The 16,295-nt window shown below is 36.2% G+C and overlaps 1 protein-coding gene across 49 annotated transcripts in view; it reads right to left on the reverse strand.

The window, feature by feature from the left end:
* RIMS2 (regulating synaptic membrane exocytosis 2) overlaps positions 1 to 16,295 on the reverse strand; it is a 457,644-nt gene that overhangs the window by 87,762 nt on the left and 353,587 nt on the right. For 27 of the 49 annotated variants that reach the window (XM_061447907.1, XM_061447901.1, XM_061447897.1 and 24 more), the window contains one exon: positions 3,722 to 3,757. The exons of 21 other annotated variants lie outside the window; for them this stretch is intronic. In XM_061447907.1, coding sequence (XP_061303891.1) covers positions 3,722 to 3,757 — 36 coding nt within the window. Of the gene's footprint in view, positions 1 to 3,721; positions 3,758 to 14,506; positions 14,540 to 16,295 lie in introns of all 49 variants that reach the window. One more of the 49 variants, XM_061447898.1, reaches the window with a different exon arrangement.

Raw genomic sequence — 16,295 nt, forward strand, 5'->3', positions numbered from 1 at the left:
AAGAACGATTTCAGGATTCACTCTTCTTGAACCAAAACTGTAATCAGTGTCTCTTAGGGATGGGCTCTCACTACATGGCTTAGGCACCAGCTTTTTTTAACCAACTGCTACTGTAACACCACAATTAACTAGGTAAAATAATAACAAAGTAAGTGCCAAAGTTGAAGTGGAAGAGTGAGAAACAGGAAGATAGAAGGAGGACAACGGTCCAGAATTTAAATAAAAGTATATTTTCAAACAAAATATAGTTATCTATTACACACACACAGGCTTGATTCTCTTCCACTTTAACATGGTATAAATCAAGAGTTATTAATTATAAAGTGAATGCTAAAAAGTATTCATTTTGACTCATATTTGTCTTAAACTTTCCATAATTTTAACACAAAAGTTGTCTGGGATTAAAATTTCAGAATCCCACTACTCATAAATGTACATTATATGTATTGAACACTTTGGACTTTATTTATGGAACTGAGATTGAAATATTAGATTCCAGTTTACTACATAAATCTGATTTTAACTCTAAACCTCAGTTCTAATTTGTAATCTAATATTAAAGTTGGGCTTTGCACAGCACCTCTGAGCTTTGTATTTTCTTTCTTAACAGCAGTAATAGTAGTAGTATATATTATGAGACCTGCCAGCTAAATCTTGCAGCTCTTCATAGGAAACCTGGAAGGAAGGGGTGAAAGGAAGAGTGAATGCAATAAGGCTAAAGTGTACTTTTATCTATAAACCTTCTGGCTTCTGATTTTTATATTTAAACTCTCCATCTTTACTCCCTACAAACAACATGAATGAAAAGACTTCATCAAAACTTTCAAAAGAAACAAAACTCAAGAAATAAGAATGAAAAAGAATAAATGGCATTTTATAGAGAAAAGCAAAATGGAATAAAAGACAGCAGCAGATGAAAATTCCTAAAATAAAAACCAGCTAGTTTTTCCTATCACAATTTTCCTCAGCCATTATAGGCCTCAAAGCAGTATTTCCCAGATTATCATTAAGATGCAGTGTGGCTTTTTTTTTTTAAGGATTGAGTTTTAAAAGCTCTAAAGATTTTTTTTTTTTTTCCCTCTGGAAAGTAAAGACTTTAAATTGGAAAAATACATTTTTTTCTTTTTTCTTTATTTTTTTTCCAGTGGCAGAAGTAATATATAAGTGTTTTTTAAGTAAAATACTGTAACTTTTGTTCAAAGAAAGAAACTGTATTTTGCTGAAATCATAACATTCTGCAAATCTACTTGTCATTTTTCAGTAGCATAACAAAGGAGATACTTTTCACTAAAAGGGAGATTTTGACAAGTTTTCTTATGAAGTTTTCTTATGAAATCATCACATATGCTTTTTTATCCCCATTCTGCCAAATTTCAGAAAATTACAAGAAGTGATAAAATAAGACCTCTTGAGCATAAATTAGAAATTTCACAATTACTTGTGAAAGTACTCATTCTTATGTATGATCAGTTGGCAAAGTGAAGGTTAGGTTTCCACAAATCCAACTGCCTATGACTGGCAAAACCAAGCTCTCTGAAATATGCCACTGAAAATGTGGGTATAACATGTAAACACTTGGTGTGAGTCCTCTGTAGCAAAATAAGATTGGTGGCTCATTTTAGTCTGAAGAGAAAAACAAGACAGCAAAATTTAGAAAAAAAATAATTATTCAACTCCTATCAAATTATTTAAAGATCTAACTTGCTATTTATTTTTGAAACTGCCTTCAACAAGTGAGTGAATTCAGTTATATGCAAAAATGGGGCAGTGCAAAGTTTATTATGCAGAAGACCAGCTTTGGTTCTACTATGCATGAAACTGACATGCAGAAAGAGCGTGCAGGGTTACTGGCTGCCACAGGCTAATCTTGGTGTAACAAGCCAGATGCAGCTATGATCTGGATAGGAATAAGAAAGGTTGAGTGTGTCACGGCACTTCCCGTTCACATGGTCCAGCATGCATGCATATAGCACTAAGTGGTGGAAATGTAGGGCTATCATCATCCCCACTTCTGCTGTCAAATCTATACTTAACTGAAACCTATATGTGGGAGCTTAGCATGAGCAGAAGGTACTTCCAGACATTCCAGTAGCCGTTAGGTGCACTAGGAAGCTTCACCTCCTAACATGATTTTGATAACCAAGGCTAAACATCAGTCCTGTATTAAGGACTCTAATCAGGAGGTGCTTATGGAGTGTGTGTTGGCAAATTGGAACTAACTTGAATCTAGCTAATAGTGCTGACACGGTAGGAGCATAAGCCTTTGTACTGGTAGCTCAAGGTTGTCTCAGCCCAGAGCACAGCTCAACACATTTTCAGGACTATAGAGACACTAGGAAAAATAAAGCTGCTTATGATATACTTCCATGTAGTGCCACAATGTACTAAAGTGTATGCAACTGAATTTTGGCCAGGCAAAAGTGAGTTATTCAAACTTCAGCCATAGGAACACAAAAAATTAAGAAAGACTGATGTGAGAACAAAATCTGGTGTTGCTCACCAAACACAACCGGGATCATTGCACTGTAGGCAACATCTTGGGAGTTTTGCTTATTTTGAACAACTCTCTAACATTAAAAGCCCCGTGGCCAGAAGGTTAGCTCAGTGGGGTTTTCATTAGCACAGAGAAATTGTATCCTGACAAATAACTAGCTGCTCTTTCAATATGAGCCATTCACCATATTTTCAGAGGAGAGTGTGCTGAAGGAAAGCAGCACAACTACAGTCCACACATGTGAGAGGAAGGTTCCAAAGCACTGTGCACAGCAACCCTGTAACCTGTCCTCAGATCCACAAGGATGGCAGTGAGGGACTGATTTTTGCCAGAGCTTAGCACTAGTGACTAAAGTAGGTTGAGCCTTAGGCCACATGAATTGGACTTTAACCTTTGGTTTTGTCTATGGAAATGTAACCACTTGATAAAAAAAGTGTAAGCAAAACTTTAACTACAGGACATTCTGTAAGAAAAGATAAGAAAATGTCTCAAGACAGACAAAAAGGGAGCCTGGAAGCTGCGGGAGCATATCAGAAGACAAGACCCCAGATGCAACAAACTACATGTTTCGTGCTAAAAATTTTAAGGGACTTTCATTCTTTCTTTCTTTGTCTTCTCCAGTGGGAATTGTTGAACCATTCTAGCTTTTATAGATGCTGGCAATGGTACTGTATTTGGAGAAGGAGTTTGCTGTACAATGGGGCTTCTGGGACACAGAGAGTAAAAGGAAAATCTGAGGTTTGGAAGTAGAGTGGAGTAAATTAAATATTTGTGCAAGATTTAGTTTTGGATAGGCATGGACAAAAGGGATACAAAATTTGGGAAGCACAGCAGCTCAGGCATGGGAAAAAACGAGTGATGAGTGGACTATAGAAACACAGAGATTTTGGAAGTCAGAAATCTGTAATAGAGAATAAAAAGGCAGAGTGCAGGTGAGAGCATGCTGCCTGGAGTGGGGAGGGCAGAACAGCAGTCTTAAGCTGCACAAGAGCCTTCTTTAGTTGCTTCTGGTCTCTTCCCATTTCTCACCCTAAGTTGACTCCCTTGATAAAACAAAGGAAATGCATTTGGGAAAGCCATTTCTCAGTTCCCATTTCCTATTGTCTCTTTTGAAATCCACCAAATACATCAAAATTGTGATCCACGCTACAGTACAGATGTGCTTAAACGTAATAGATCAAAGAACTTAAGGGCAAAAACATAAAAATATTTTTAATGTTACACTACCTGTATCCCCATTCTCTGGATCTGCTTTCTTTTCTTCTATAAACAAATGAAAGCAATACATAAAAAAAAAAAAGAGGGAGAGAGAAAATGCAGAAATAATAATAAAAGTAATGTAAATCATGAACTAAAAAGGAAAAATGAATAAAACCCACCAAATTAATTTAATTTGATGAGTTTAGTCAACCAACCAAGTATGGTGCTCCACATCCAGAGGCATATTCACTGCATGCTAGTGTTTACATTTGTGCACTCTTAGTGAAGACTTACTGGAGGGAACCCATGGGTATTCTGAGCACTTCCAGAATCATTAATACACTCAAACACAAAAGAGAGCAAAGCAGGTGTCAGACATAGTTATGTTACAGCTTCCTTGAACAGGATGACACAAAAATAAAAGTAAAAAAACTCACTTGTGCTGTATATTTTATGCAGTGCACACACAAATTGCAGTCTAATGGTTCAAGCATAAAAATTGAATGTCTTAGAATGGTTTTCAGAAATTACTTTAAATCTTCATCGGTTTAATCAGTTCTCATAGCTTCTACAGGTCAAAAGGTTTAATGATGATATTACTGTATCTTAAGAGTTAAAAAAAGATGAAGAACAAAAGACACTAAGAGCAATACTCAGAACCCTGCTTATGTACAAAAATCCAGCTGACTGATGCCAACAAATATTCTGAATGCATATCAAAGGTTGCAAATGGCTCAGGGCATTCCTCTGTCACAAAGAAATGAAAATACACTGGATCCCTATCAAATAGTTTGGCAGCCCATAAATACTGCACTCTGAAATCCAAGTTTGGTAATTAATGTGAAAGAATTTTAAGTCAAATGAAATTTACTTTAATTAGAAATACATTATCTTTTAAATAGACTGTTTCTTTTTCTTACTGTAAGTCAAAATTAAATTAAATTAAATTAAATCAAAATGATCCCATGAATATGGAGCAACTGCACCCAAGCTACAAACCAAAAATAGCATGCATTATTAGAATGAAATATTTTTCCAGATTTATTGGTTGTTGAGGGTTGTTCTGAAATTATAATCTCCTTTATAGTACACAGAGCTGTTATATTTTAAGGAAATACCATTTTGTAGATGGTTATCAAAGCAGAAGATGAAGTCATACTTAAGAGAAATCATACCGGGGCAAGGCAGAGGTGTAAAAAAGAAAGGCATGCTTCTGCAGAGAGCATAAATAACGTGCCAACTTTGACAGGATCTGGCACCCCATCCTGTGTGGAATCAGGTTCTTCTGATGGCAATTCTTAGTGGAATTGTTACGCAAATTAATGGGAAACATAAGGCAAGCCATAAGCCCATCAGTGGATACCAAGTGGGCTCCTGAAACCTCTACCATTCCCCAACCTTTTTTGCCACATACTGTACAGAGTGTTTAAATAAAGCCTTTTGATTCTTTTGCTTTGGCCTTTTAGTAGCCTGGCCTATGTTGTCTATGTGGGTTGTGGATATTTTTAGGAAAGTACCAGAAAAAGAGAGATAATTGTGTTTCCTTTTCAAGCATTCAATTGTTACTTTTTAAAATTGCTGTCACCAGTATAAAAGCTACAAATACAAAATGTCTTCTACTACATCACTACTTTACAAAGCAGAAAGCAATTTGATAGCAATACCACTGATTCAACATAAAGCAAAATAGATGAAAGGGAAGTAAGAGTCATTAAAATACTTTTGAGTTTGAACTCAGACAGAATGATGATATTTTTAAGTTGTTTCATTTGAATGGGGAAAAGAAATCTTTACTGTGCCTGAAATATCATCTTAATAAATAAACCTAATACTATATAGGATAATGCATTTTTTAAATGCCTAGAAGTCCATTCATCCATATGTTTGAATGTCTTTCAACCATGAGTCTTTAAATAGAGACCCTGTCAAAATAAGGAAAACTTGAAACCTGTCAGGCTTTCACTTGTTCTAGCTCCATATTTAAAAAGTATATAGAAAAATATTTCCAAATTGACTTACAGAAAAGAATACAATAGGATGAGGAAGCATAAAATTCTATTAGATTCTTCAATTTTTAAAGTGTAATTGAAGTGATGTGAAATTTATTACAAATCTCTACAATAAATAAGTCCTCTAGATTTTTACAAGAATGGTCAGCACAGTGGATCTTACTCTCCAAACTAAGCTTTCAATTGTATCACGAAGAGCTGTCTGAAGACATACTCAAAAGAACAGAAGATTAAACTGAGAAAGATCTCACTTGGGTGAGAAGAGCAGAACTGAACAATAATGGTATTTCCAACTGACCAAATAAAACAATGCTAAATTCTCAACAGCAAAGATCTTCACAGCAGCTATTGGCCACAGGAGCCATTGGCTGAAAAAAAATCACAGCAGGTTCAGTAGTAATTAATGCTTTCGGAACCCCAGTTATTAGGTGGTCAAATCAAAAAGCTATAAAGAGCTTAATGCCTTCAAAATGCTAAAATCCAATAAATCACTATGAGATTATTTCAAAATGTCTCAAACTGAATAATATAAAATGGCAGTCACAAGTTATTCCTAAAAATGTTTGTCTATTTCTCTTGACATGATTTCTTCTCCTGGAAGGTATGCTAAGGCACATGAAATCAACAAGGTGCCTGGTGACAGCCAGCATGGCTTCACTAAGGGGAAATCCTGCCTGACCAATCTGGTGGCCTTCTATGATGGGGCTACAGAACTGATGGACAGGGGTAGAGCAGTTGATGTCATCTACCTGGACTTGTGTAAAGTGTTCGACACTGTCCCACACGACATCCTTGTCTCTAAACTGGAGTGACATCAATTTGATGGATGGACCACTTGGTGGGTAAAGAACTGGCTGGATGGCCTCACGCAAAGAGTTGTGGTCAATGGCTCAGTGTCCAGCTGGAGACCAGTAACGAGTGGTGTCCCTCAGGGATCCGTGTTGGGACTGGTCTTGGTTAACATCTTTGTCACTGACATGGACAGTGGGATTGAGTGCGCCCTCAGCAAGTTTGCCGATGACACCAAGCTGTGTGGTTCGGTTGATACGCTGGAGGGAAGGAATGCCATCCAGAGGGACCTCGACACGCTTGTGAGGTGGGCTGATGCCAACCTCATGAAATTTGCTACCACGCCAAGTGCAAGGTCCTACACCTGGGTCGGAGCAATCCCAGGCACAGCTACAGGTTGGGCAGAGAAGAGATTCAGAGCAGCCCTGCAGAGAAGGACTTGGGGGTGTTGGTCAATGAGAAAATGAACATGAACCGGCTTCAGTGTGCACTCACAGCCCAGAAAGCCAACCATATCCTGGGCTGCATCAAAAGGAGCGTGACCAGCAGGTCAAAGGAGGTGATCCTGCCTCTCTACTCTGCTCTCGTGAGACCTCACTTGGAGTATTGTGTACAGTTCTGGTGTCCTCAACATAAAAAGGACATGGAACTGTTGGAACAAGTCCAGAGAAGGGCCATGAGGATGATCAGGGGACTGGAGCACCTCCTGTATGAAGACGGGCTGAGGAAGATGGGGCTGTTCAGCCTCAAGAAGAGAAGGCTATGTGGAGACCTCCTAGCAGCCTTCCAGTATCTGAAGGGGGGCTATAGGGGTGCTGGAGAGGGACTCTTCATTAGAGACTAGTGAAAGGACAAGGGGTAATGGGTTAAAACTTAAACAGGGGAAGTTTAGGTTGGATATAAGAAGGAAATTCTTTCCTGTTAAGGTGGTGAGGCAGTGGAATGGATTACCCAGGGAGGTTGTGAATGCTCCATCCCTGGCAGTGTTCAAGACCAGGTTGGACGAGGCCTTGGGTGATATGATTTAGTGTAAGGTGTCCCTGCCCACGGCAGGGGGATTGGAACTAGATGATCTTAAGGTCCTTTCCAACCCTAACAATTCTATGATTCTATGATTCAACATCACCACATTACTTAGGAATTTTCTACATCACTTGATCTAACTTTGGCTTACGAAGTGAAAAGCATATACTGTAGCCTCTGGTTTAATAATGTCAATTTAAGAAGTAAAGTTTTTTCAGAAATAAACAATTGGGAGGAAAAAAAATTGATGCTTCGATCAGTGAGACATTTCTGTACATTACAAAAAATAGCTGCATGTTTCCAGCTTCCTCAGAATACAGATTTGTTGAAGTATAATGAAGAAATATAGAGATGAGCTATAGGGAAAGAGAAATTGAAATGCTGAAAGATCCTCTCTCAAAACCTTCTTCCACCATCACAGTTGACATTGCTGTTATAATGACCATTGACATGTAAAATGGTAGACGCAGCCATGTTCCCATGGTCTTGTAATGATCCAGTCTTTCTAACAGGTATTAATATATTGAATAGGTATCTAACAATCTAAAATGTATCTGGAAGATAAAGTGAACAAAAAAAGAATTCTAATCTAGAGGCTCATACTAGAGCACACTTAATAATAACCAAAACTGATCTAAAATGGCCTTGACCAGCTATATTTCCTTGGAAATGCCTTAACTCAATGAGCTCTGCTGTTCTGTTGGGAACCTGGAGGTTTCCACAGCCAAAGCACCCCAGCAGGCTTCACCCACCACACTGAAGTCCCATGGAGCAGGAACCCCAAGTACCTGGAAGCAGAACATAACAATCTCCAAATATGTCCAAACAGAATAATATTTCCACAGAAGAATCAGGATAGCAGAGTTCTCCCTAGACACGGGATACTGATGGGGAACTGTTGAAGTTAACAAAAAATTACTGCCTTCCTTGGGAGAAGAAGAGGGAGACTCAAGGTTACAACTGGCAGTTAGGTACTGGGCTTAATAGCCTTCCTCCCAGGGTCTTAAAATCAGCAATGTAACTAGCAATTAAATGAAATAAATTGTATTTATAGAGTGGATAAATTAGCTTAACAGCTTCTTGAAAATTGAGTCTGATTTTTCAAAGTAGTAAATATTATTAAATAACATTCTATTTAAAAATCAAATATATACAAGGAGCCCTAATTTTGGTAAGTATTTGAAAAATGCTAGCCAAATTTCTTACTTGAGATTTCTCTTGAAATGCTATTTATGAGAATACATCCTGGAAACAAAATCTAAAAGTATTTGCTATGACCATCAAAACTTGTCCGTTAAAGGTCTTGCGCTTGAAGGATTACATTTCCTCTTGTTTCCAGAGCCACTGAATTTCAACTCTACCTCTAAGGAACCAGCTCTAAAATTTGTCATTCTGGCTGTCTATTGTGTGGAAAATATAGCTGCCTAACTGCTACACGTCTAGCAAAATATGGTGATGCGTGACACAACTGGCTGCTGAATCTTGCTACAGGTCTTTATGTCCAATGTGTGGCAAATACAAAAGTTATTGTTACAGCAAGCATTTCCAAGAAGTCTGTGATACACATCACAGTCTGAATGAAAAGAAACCTACAGAAATGTGGAACAAGAACAAAACCAGAGGGTTGCTGAAGTGGTTTTATATTACTGTTTCAATGAGACTGAAGTGTAAATACACTGTCCTTAAATGGGAATGGTAGAATGAAGACAATTTCAGTTAGCCAGCTCTGTAGTGGGGGAGCATGCCTTTGCATTTCTGATGGTTTTGTGGGGTTTTTTTTTCATCTTGGCTTCGAACTTGACAACACACTAAACAAAGACTGAAACCCAGGGGGCATTTCTCACCAATTAAATAGATTTTTATCAAAATGCATAAACAATGTTAACAATGTTACTTTGGGTTATTTGCATACTACATGGCACTGCTTAGTAAAAAAAATGATTAAGATGGTGATTTAAGCTAGAAAGTCAAAGAAGCTCTAGAATCATGGGTTCATATATTGACAGGGTCAGCTCAGGTCTTCATCACTACTGACAGATGAGTGCAGCTGGTAAAGGACAAAGGTCTACTGAAGCAAACTCAGAAGTTCTATTTTATATGTTTACCGAAGTAACTATTAGGAATATGACCACTTTTTCTCTATGGTGTCTGGATCCTTTTACAAAGTTATTTTTGCACGGTACTCTGCGATGCTTGTCTTTGCTGCCTCATACAACAGTGCGCATACATTTTAGTGACCTTTGAAAAATACAGAGCATCCACATGTAAAAAGGAAGAAAAAGAAGCAGTAAGGTGAATATTAGCTAGAACACCCCATTTCACTTCTCAAAAAGATTCTGGCACATTCTCCCTATATGAATGATGTGCAATAGTATTTTTAAAATGTTAAAGAAAAATACCTGAGGGGTCAGTGGGCCCTTACATTCTGTACTCAGAAAGATCCATTCAGATCAGCCATGCTATAAACTCTGCATTGTCTTCATGAAAGCCTGAGCACAGTCTTATTGTTAAGCTCCCTAACATTCTGTTTGCCAAGCATGCAAACCCCCAAGAGTTCCTACCACTGGTGTACTCCCCAGTATAACCACAGGATATTTCACATTCTGATACAGCCACTTCAAAACATAGACACAAACACTTTATGATAACTATGGCTCCGCTTCCAGAAAAACAAACAGCTATTAATAGAGATTCTTCAACCATTCTAAGAATTCAAGACATCTTCATTAACAGTAAAGAGAATTATGGTCAAAGATTTAACCAAAGAATACAAAAACAACAGTGGTATATGCACCCGTATGTAAGACTCAATTACAAATTAAACTAGCAAACCTTTACAGATTAAAAATCTATCCATTATGCTATTCTGTCTTTTGAAAAATTATGATTTAATTTTTCATTATAAAATCTATATTATAGAATATACTGAAGACTGAAGACAAGCCTTTATTAATGTGGTTTAGTACAGATGGCTATTTTGGGGGTTGGATTTTGAGGCCTTTGGTTTCTGGTTTTAATTCTAATCAAAAATCAAATTAAGGACAAAAATCCTACCAGGCACCCAATACTATACATCTATTAGCATGCTAAGTGCATTTAAACTGAATTTGGAGTTTACCTATCCCTTTGCTTTTTGTTGACTAATTGCAGATTTAAACTCTAAAAGTCTCAGTCACAGTTAAAGACATCAGATTTTAAACACACCTGTCAATCTAAATATCACAGAATCTGTCAGAGATGTACAAGTCATTTAATCATATTTGTGCTAAAATGTTACAAATTCCATCCAGAATTATTATTTTTTTTAACATAAGACAGATGGAAACAAAACAAAACACCATCCTGGTCTTTAAAGGAAAGTGTGTCACTAAACACTGACTATAACTCAAAAACAGAGGGATGTCATGTTCTGTTTATAAAGGTAAACTATATCACAGTATATTCACTCTTGGAAGGCTTGGAAAACCTCCTGGGGTACCGTAAGATAAGAACAAATCCAAATAAGTGTGGTTTTTGTCTTCTACTGCAGTTGATCTCTCAATCACACAAATTTCTTGCCCTTGGTTTCTCCAATAGTTTATTCACCAGACCACTCTATGGTTTGGCCCTCCACTGTCCAGGGCTACAAGCTGTTCCAATCTGGTCATCCATCTATAAAGGGTTGTTTCAGTTTTTGTAGACTTCACCCTTGGCAATCATGTTTTTACAAAGACATAATTTTGCATAAAAATTACAAAATCCAGGAAAAAAAAACAAACAAAACAACCCATATTTCAAAGTCCTTGTCCATTTCAATTTTATTCTCAAAGTTAGCAAAACTTCTATCAATCCTTCATAGTCCCTTATATGAGAATTTTGCTCCAGATGTTGCAGAAAAGAACTAAGAACTCTATTTCCCTGCCTTTTATGGCTCTTTAGAAGTGGAGCTGTCCCCAGTACTCCAGCTTCTAACGTCTGTCTGCCTCCTTAAGAAGCAGAAATGACTGGGCATTGCTACTTCATCCTTCCTCATACTGGAATAAATCTAAAATTAATTAGCCAACACTTTTTCTGCTACGTATACACTGCTTTTAAACTGTCATGGATCAGCCTTTTCATAGTTTTGGTGATTGATTTTGAGGCATAGCTACTTGAGTAATCTCACATCTAGGCTTAGGTTAATTCTGTAAGGCTGAAGAATTTTTTCTGCATCTCTCATATTTGAAGACCACAGTAAGCATTATTTGCAAATTCAAGTAATTATTGCCACAACGGTAACTGACTAACAGACCAATGTCTGAAATACATTACTGATTGAAAAGAAAGATGTCTGCTTCATCACTAAGGTTCTTTGGCTGGTAGGGGCTTACTTTTTTGCTCATACTGAATACACAGGGAAGTGAACAGGCATATGTCTCCCTAACAGTTTTCACACTACTTAAATCCTATGGAACGTATTAAATTATTTCTGAAATATGATTTTAGAAATAAGTCATTAAAACTGCATTGTAAAGCTCCTCCTTCACCAAAGGAAAAGGGGGTTTAGTCACTAAGGACACTATCAAACTCAACTGCTTTCATCTAAAAAAAAAAAAAAATATAAAAATATTCTTGTTAACTTTGTGAACTTCCTTTTTTTGCTTGAAGCTTTGCATGACCTCTCATAAGACTTTTCAATCTAAAAAATAGCCTAGGTATTTTTCAGGGAATAACATTTTCTCATTTTTGCAATCAGAGATTATAATGCCCAGATAGAGGAAATGGCATTATTTTTCTTTCCATACAATATTAACATATTCAGCTTTCACAACACCTCTTGGTCTAAAATCACCTAAAATCAATAGTGAATTCTTTGATTCATATGAATGCTTGGGGTAGTATGGTAAATACTGTGAAAACCATTTACTGAAGGAACTTGTAAATGGATAATCCTAGTTCCACACTTTTTAAAGCAAATTTTAAAACAATGGAAAAACATCCCTGTCCAAAGGCATGCCTTTCAAATGTCACCCCTACTTTTAAGCAGCTGTTTTAGCACACAGCTGCTCAAAGAACCTTGTACTGGAATGTGTAAGCTATTTAGTCATTGAGGTAAAACATGGAAGAATACCCATTTCAAATATACATGTGAAAATATGTTACTATGCACAAAATAAACTAACTGCTCCTGAGTTTAAGGATAGTAAAAGTATCTTCTGCATCTGCACTGCTGGTCATGCTTTTGCATTCCTATGCTGATTTATTATTTTTTATATATATATATATTTATAAGTTAAATTTATCAGTCCTTAATACATTTATTTAACATTGTTGGTGAGCTAAACAGTGTTTTGCAAAAGTCCACCTGAACTGGAAAGTCCAAAAAAAAGCTAATAATACACAGGCACTGCCTTCTTACATATATTCGAGAAACACAGGTGATTACAAACATGTTTTTCTGAGACACTAGATATCATTTTAAGGTCTGATTTCTTCCAACCCCAAGAATCAGATGGGCTGATTGAATATTTTGATTCAATATGCTGATTCAATCTATAACTCAGGGGAAGATTCTTGAAGAAAAAGGTTCAAAACTTTCCTTTTCTTTCACTATGAACATATAGGAAATGGGTCAGCCAATCCAATAATTTCATTTTTCTAATAAAAGAGACTCAAAATCACTGCACAGGAATTTGGAAAGGAGTGTGAGCACAAAGTAAGTAAACTTAAATAAACTGTCTTCCTACAGCATAAACTAAATTCTAACAGTGGTGATTTATGAAAGATGGAATTCGGATCACACTACCACTTGTCTTTTCTATCCATACTCAACTTTTTTTCCTTCTGCAATGTTTAATATGAAAATCACAGCAAGTAACATTCGCAAAATTCATAAAGATGATCTTTGATTAGGACAAGAGTAGTACCAGGGGTAAAACTGAGTTCTGAAGGAGCCAGCCACAGTAGAGAAAAGACAAAAATACTTGACCGAATATCACCCAAATTAGTGGACCCCAAAACTGCTTCAGATTTTAGAAGCTAAATGGCACCCAAGTGGCTTCTCTAATTTGTTGGGATTAATTGGAAAATAGCAGAGGCACAGGAAATTAATTAGAGCTTTGACACAATAATTGTAAAATTTAAATTCTATAGGTGAATTTCATTAACTTAAATATGGGGAATTTTGTTGTTGCTCTGACATACCACAACTGAAAAAGCAGGCAAGTGTGAACAACTACTGAAACAACTACTGTGTTTTCAGAGCTAGGATAGCTAGCTACACATTAGTTCTCTGCCAGTAATATAACGTACACTGGAAATTCAATAAAATGGCAGATTAATATTCCATATGTAAAATGAAACCAGAAGTTATGCACAATATGAAAGAAAAGCTATGATCAATAGAGCTAAGTTAAAGCTCCTTCAATGTTTTGACTTCTTGCTCTCTCTTGTTATCCTAACCTTAGGTTTTACAATTTCTGGCATGAGGGAATAACTTCTGATCACTAACAACTCTATTTCTAATCAAACTAGTTTTATTCAGTGAAGCTAAGTTTGAAATTCCAGAGCATGAAATTTAACTTACTAAAATTATTCAGTTCTCAAATTATATCCTCCCCAGGTTGAAAAATAAGTAGTTGAATAAGAGTGTCCGTAATTTTTTTAGCAGTTTTAAAATGCAAACATAAAATAAGTCATAGATTGTTTTCAGGTGCTAGTTGGAAGCTTAAAGGCTACTTTACAGATCATGGAGATGGGAAATAAGAACTGATATGACAGAAATTGAATCATCTTAAAGTCTTACTGTATAGCACACGTCATCTGTTACCTTTTAACAGTTTTGGTAGAGTACATAGTTTATAGGTAGTAAAATTTACATATGTATATTAAACTTCAGTCCCTACAGTTTGCCAGTATTTAAATATTCTGAGGGGGAAGAGAGTGAAAAGTATATGAGGTGAGCTGTGATAAAATCTATAGGAAAGGTAAAATGAAAAAAACAACACAGAGAAAAGCAGTAGAAGAGACAGACCTGAGTTTCTTCTCCTCGATGATTCCACTTCTTCTGTGATCACATCGTGTAATGTACAGACATAGACAAAGGAGATGGGCGTGAGAGGATGTATTCAGAAGGTTAAAACTGACACCGAGGGAAAGGGCCAAAAGTTGGTTTAGATAGAAGTCTGCAGAGCAGAGTTAGTAAATGGGGAAAAAATAACACAGACACCAGAAGGAAAAAAGAAAGCTGAGGAAGAAGTGGTTAAATTACTGTTGTTGAAAAAGAACAGTAAAGACAGGGTTAGTATAGGAGCTGAGGAAACAATAAAAGTTATAACTGACAGCAAAGTCAATCCTTGCAATGAAGCTGAAGAAAAAGCTGGATAGTAAAATGTATGTTAACTAGCATAAACACTTTTGTTCATGACTATTCAACTTTTTGGAATGTCATCTACTTGAACGCAATAATTCTTTTTCTATTTCAAGTACTGAACATTCACTTTAAAGATGTCACCAATGAGAACTCATATGAATAGATTTTTCAATTCTTAAATTATTGTAATTTATGCTAAACCAAACGTCACATATTCAAAGTGGAAAACAGTTTGTTTTGGGTTGTCTCTTTTGTTTTTCAAAAGTATATACAAGCTCAGGAATTTCAGAATCCACATAACGCACTCTGGAAAGGACTGCATTATTGTAACACTCCACCATGGCAATATTATTAAGACCAAAATACAGAACGCGAGAAAAGCAAATATATAGCTATTAACTCTCATGGTCAAATCAGCAGATACTTTTTCAGAACCAAATGTCATCCTCATCTCACAGAAGTCTAGGTTACTACAAATGCATGCAAGTTAAATGCCAAAGCAACTATCTCATTACTTACTTTATTGCCTCACATTCAAAAGCACACTGCCATTTCAGACAGGGAGAACATCTGAGGGACAGTGTCATTGTCTGTATTGAATATCTATTTGTAGCAGAAGAATAGGAAGAATTCATCTTGAAAAGCAGTAATAATTACAAAGAACTGTGAAGCTATCACCACTAACAGAATGAATGCATTTTACCAAAAATCATCAGAAATAAAAAATAAAAATATAACTTTAAGCCCTGATCTAATTTCAGCTTGTTCATGATTCATTAATACTGCAGATGTTAGATTAAGAATTCTAGAAAGGTTCGTACACCAGAAAAATATCCTATAATTTTATCCACATCTTACAGTCAATATCAAGATACCATTAAAAATGAAAAATTAGAATAAGCAACATAAGTCAACCAAATGAAATTCAACACTAAACTACATCTGATAACCACTGTGTTCTGTAGTTAAACAATTTTATTCTATAGCTCGCAGATTATAATATTCACCTACTATCAAACACCAAAACTGTACCAAAACTTTGTTGTAAACACAAGCAGCTTGTAACATACATATTTAGAATGCAGGTTTAGGCAATTAAATTTGTTCACAGAACGCACACACGTCAGTGCTATATATGAGATGTATAATATGAAAGCATAGCTGCTGGCAGTTCTGAGAACGGATGTTAAGTATTCACATGTTAAATAAAAGTAATGATGTATAAATGTCTTTTTAGAGGGGCGAGTACAATGAATCCGTAGGATGAAATACAAATAAGCAAATACAAAGAGCTACTTCTCCCTGGTGTATGCAGCTTGAATTCATATAGTGTAGCTATAATTGATAGAACTCTTACCTAAATAAATCATCATTACCACCAAAACCCAGCTAAAGCACTTAAAATTTTCTGAAAATGTTTTCCATATCTATGCCCCTGAAGTGAACACGC

The sequence above is a fragment of the Pezoporus flaviventris genome, unplaced genomic scaffold (assembly GCF_033815535.1).
Source record: "Pezoporus flaviventris isolate CSIRO_AGI_PZ_B2104156 unplaced genomic scaffold, CSIRO_AGI_Pfla_v1 ptg000007l, whole genome shotgun sequence".
Lineage (NCBI taxonomy): Eukaryota > Metazoa > Chordata > Aves > Psittaciformes > Psittacidae > Pezoporus > Pezoporus flaviventris.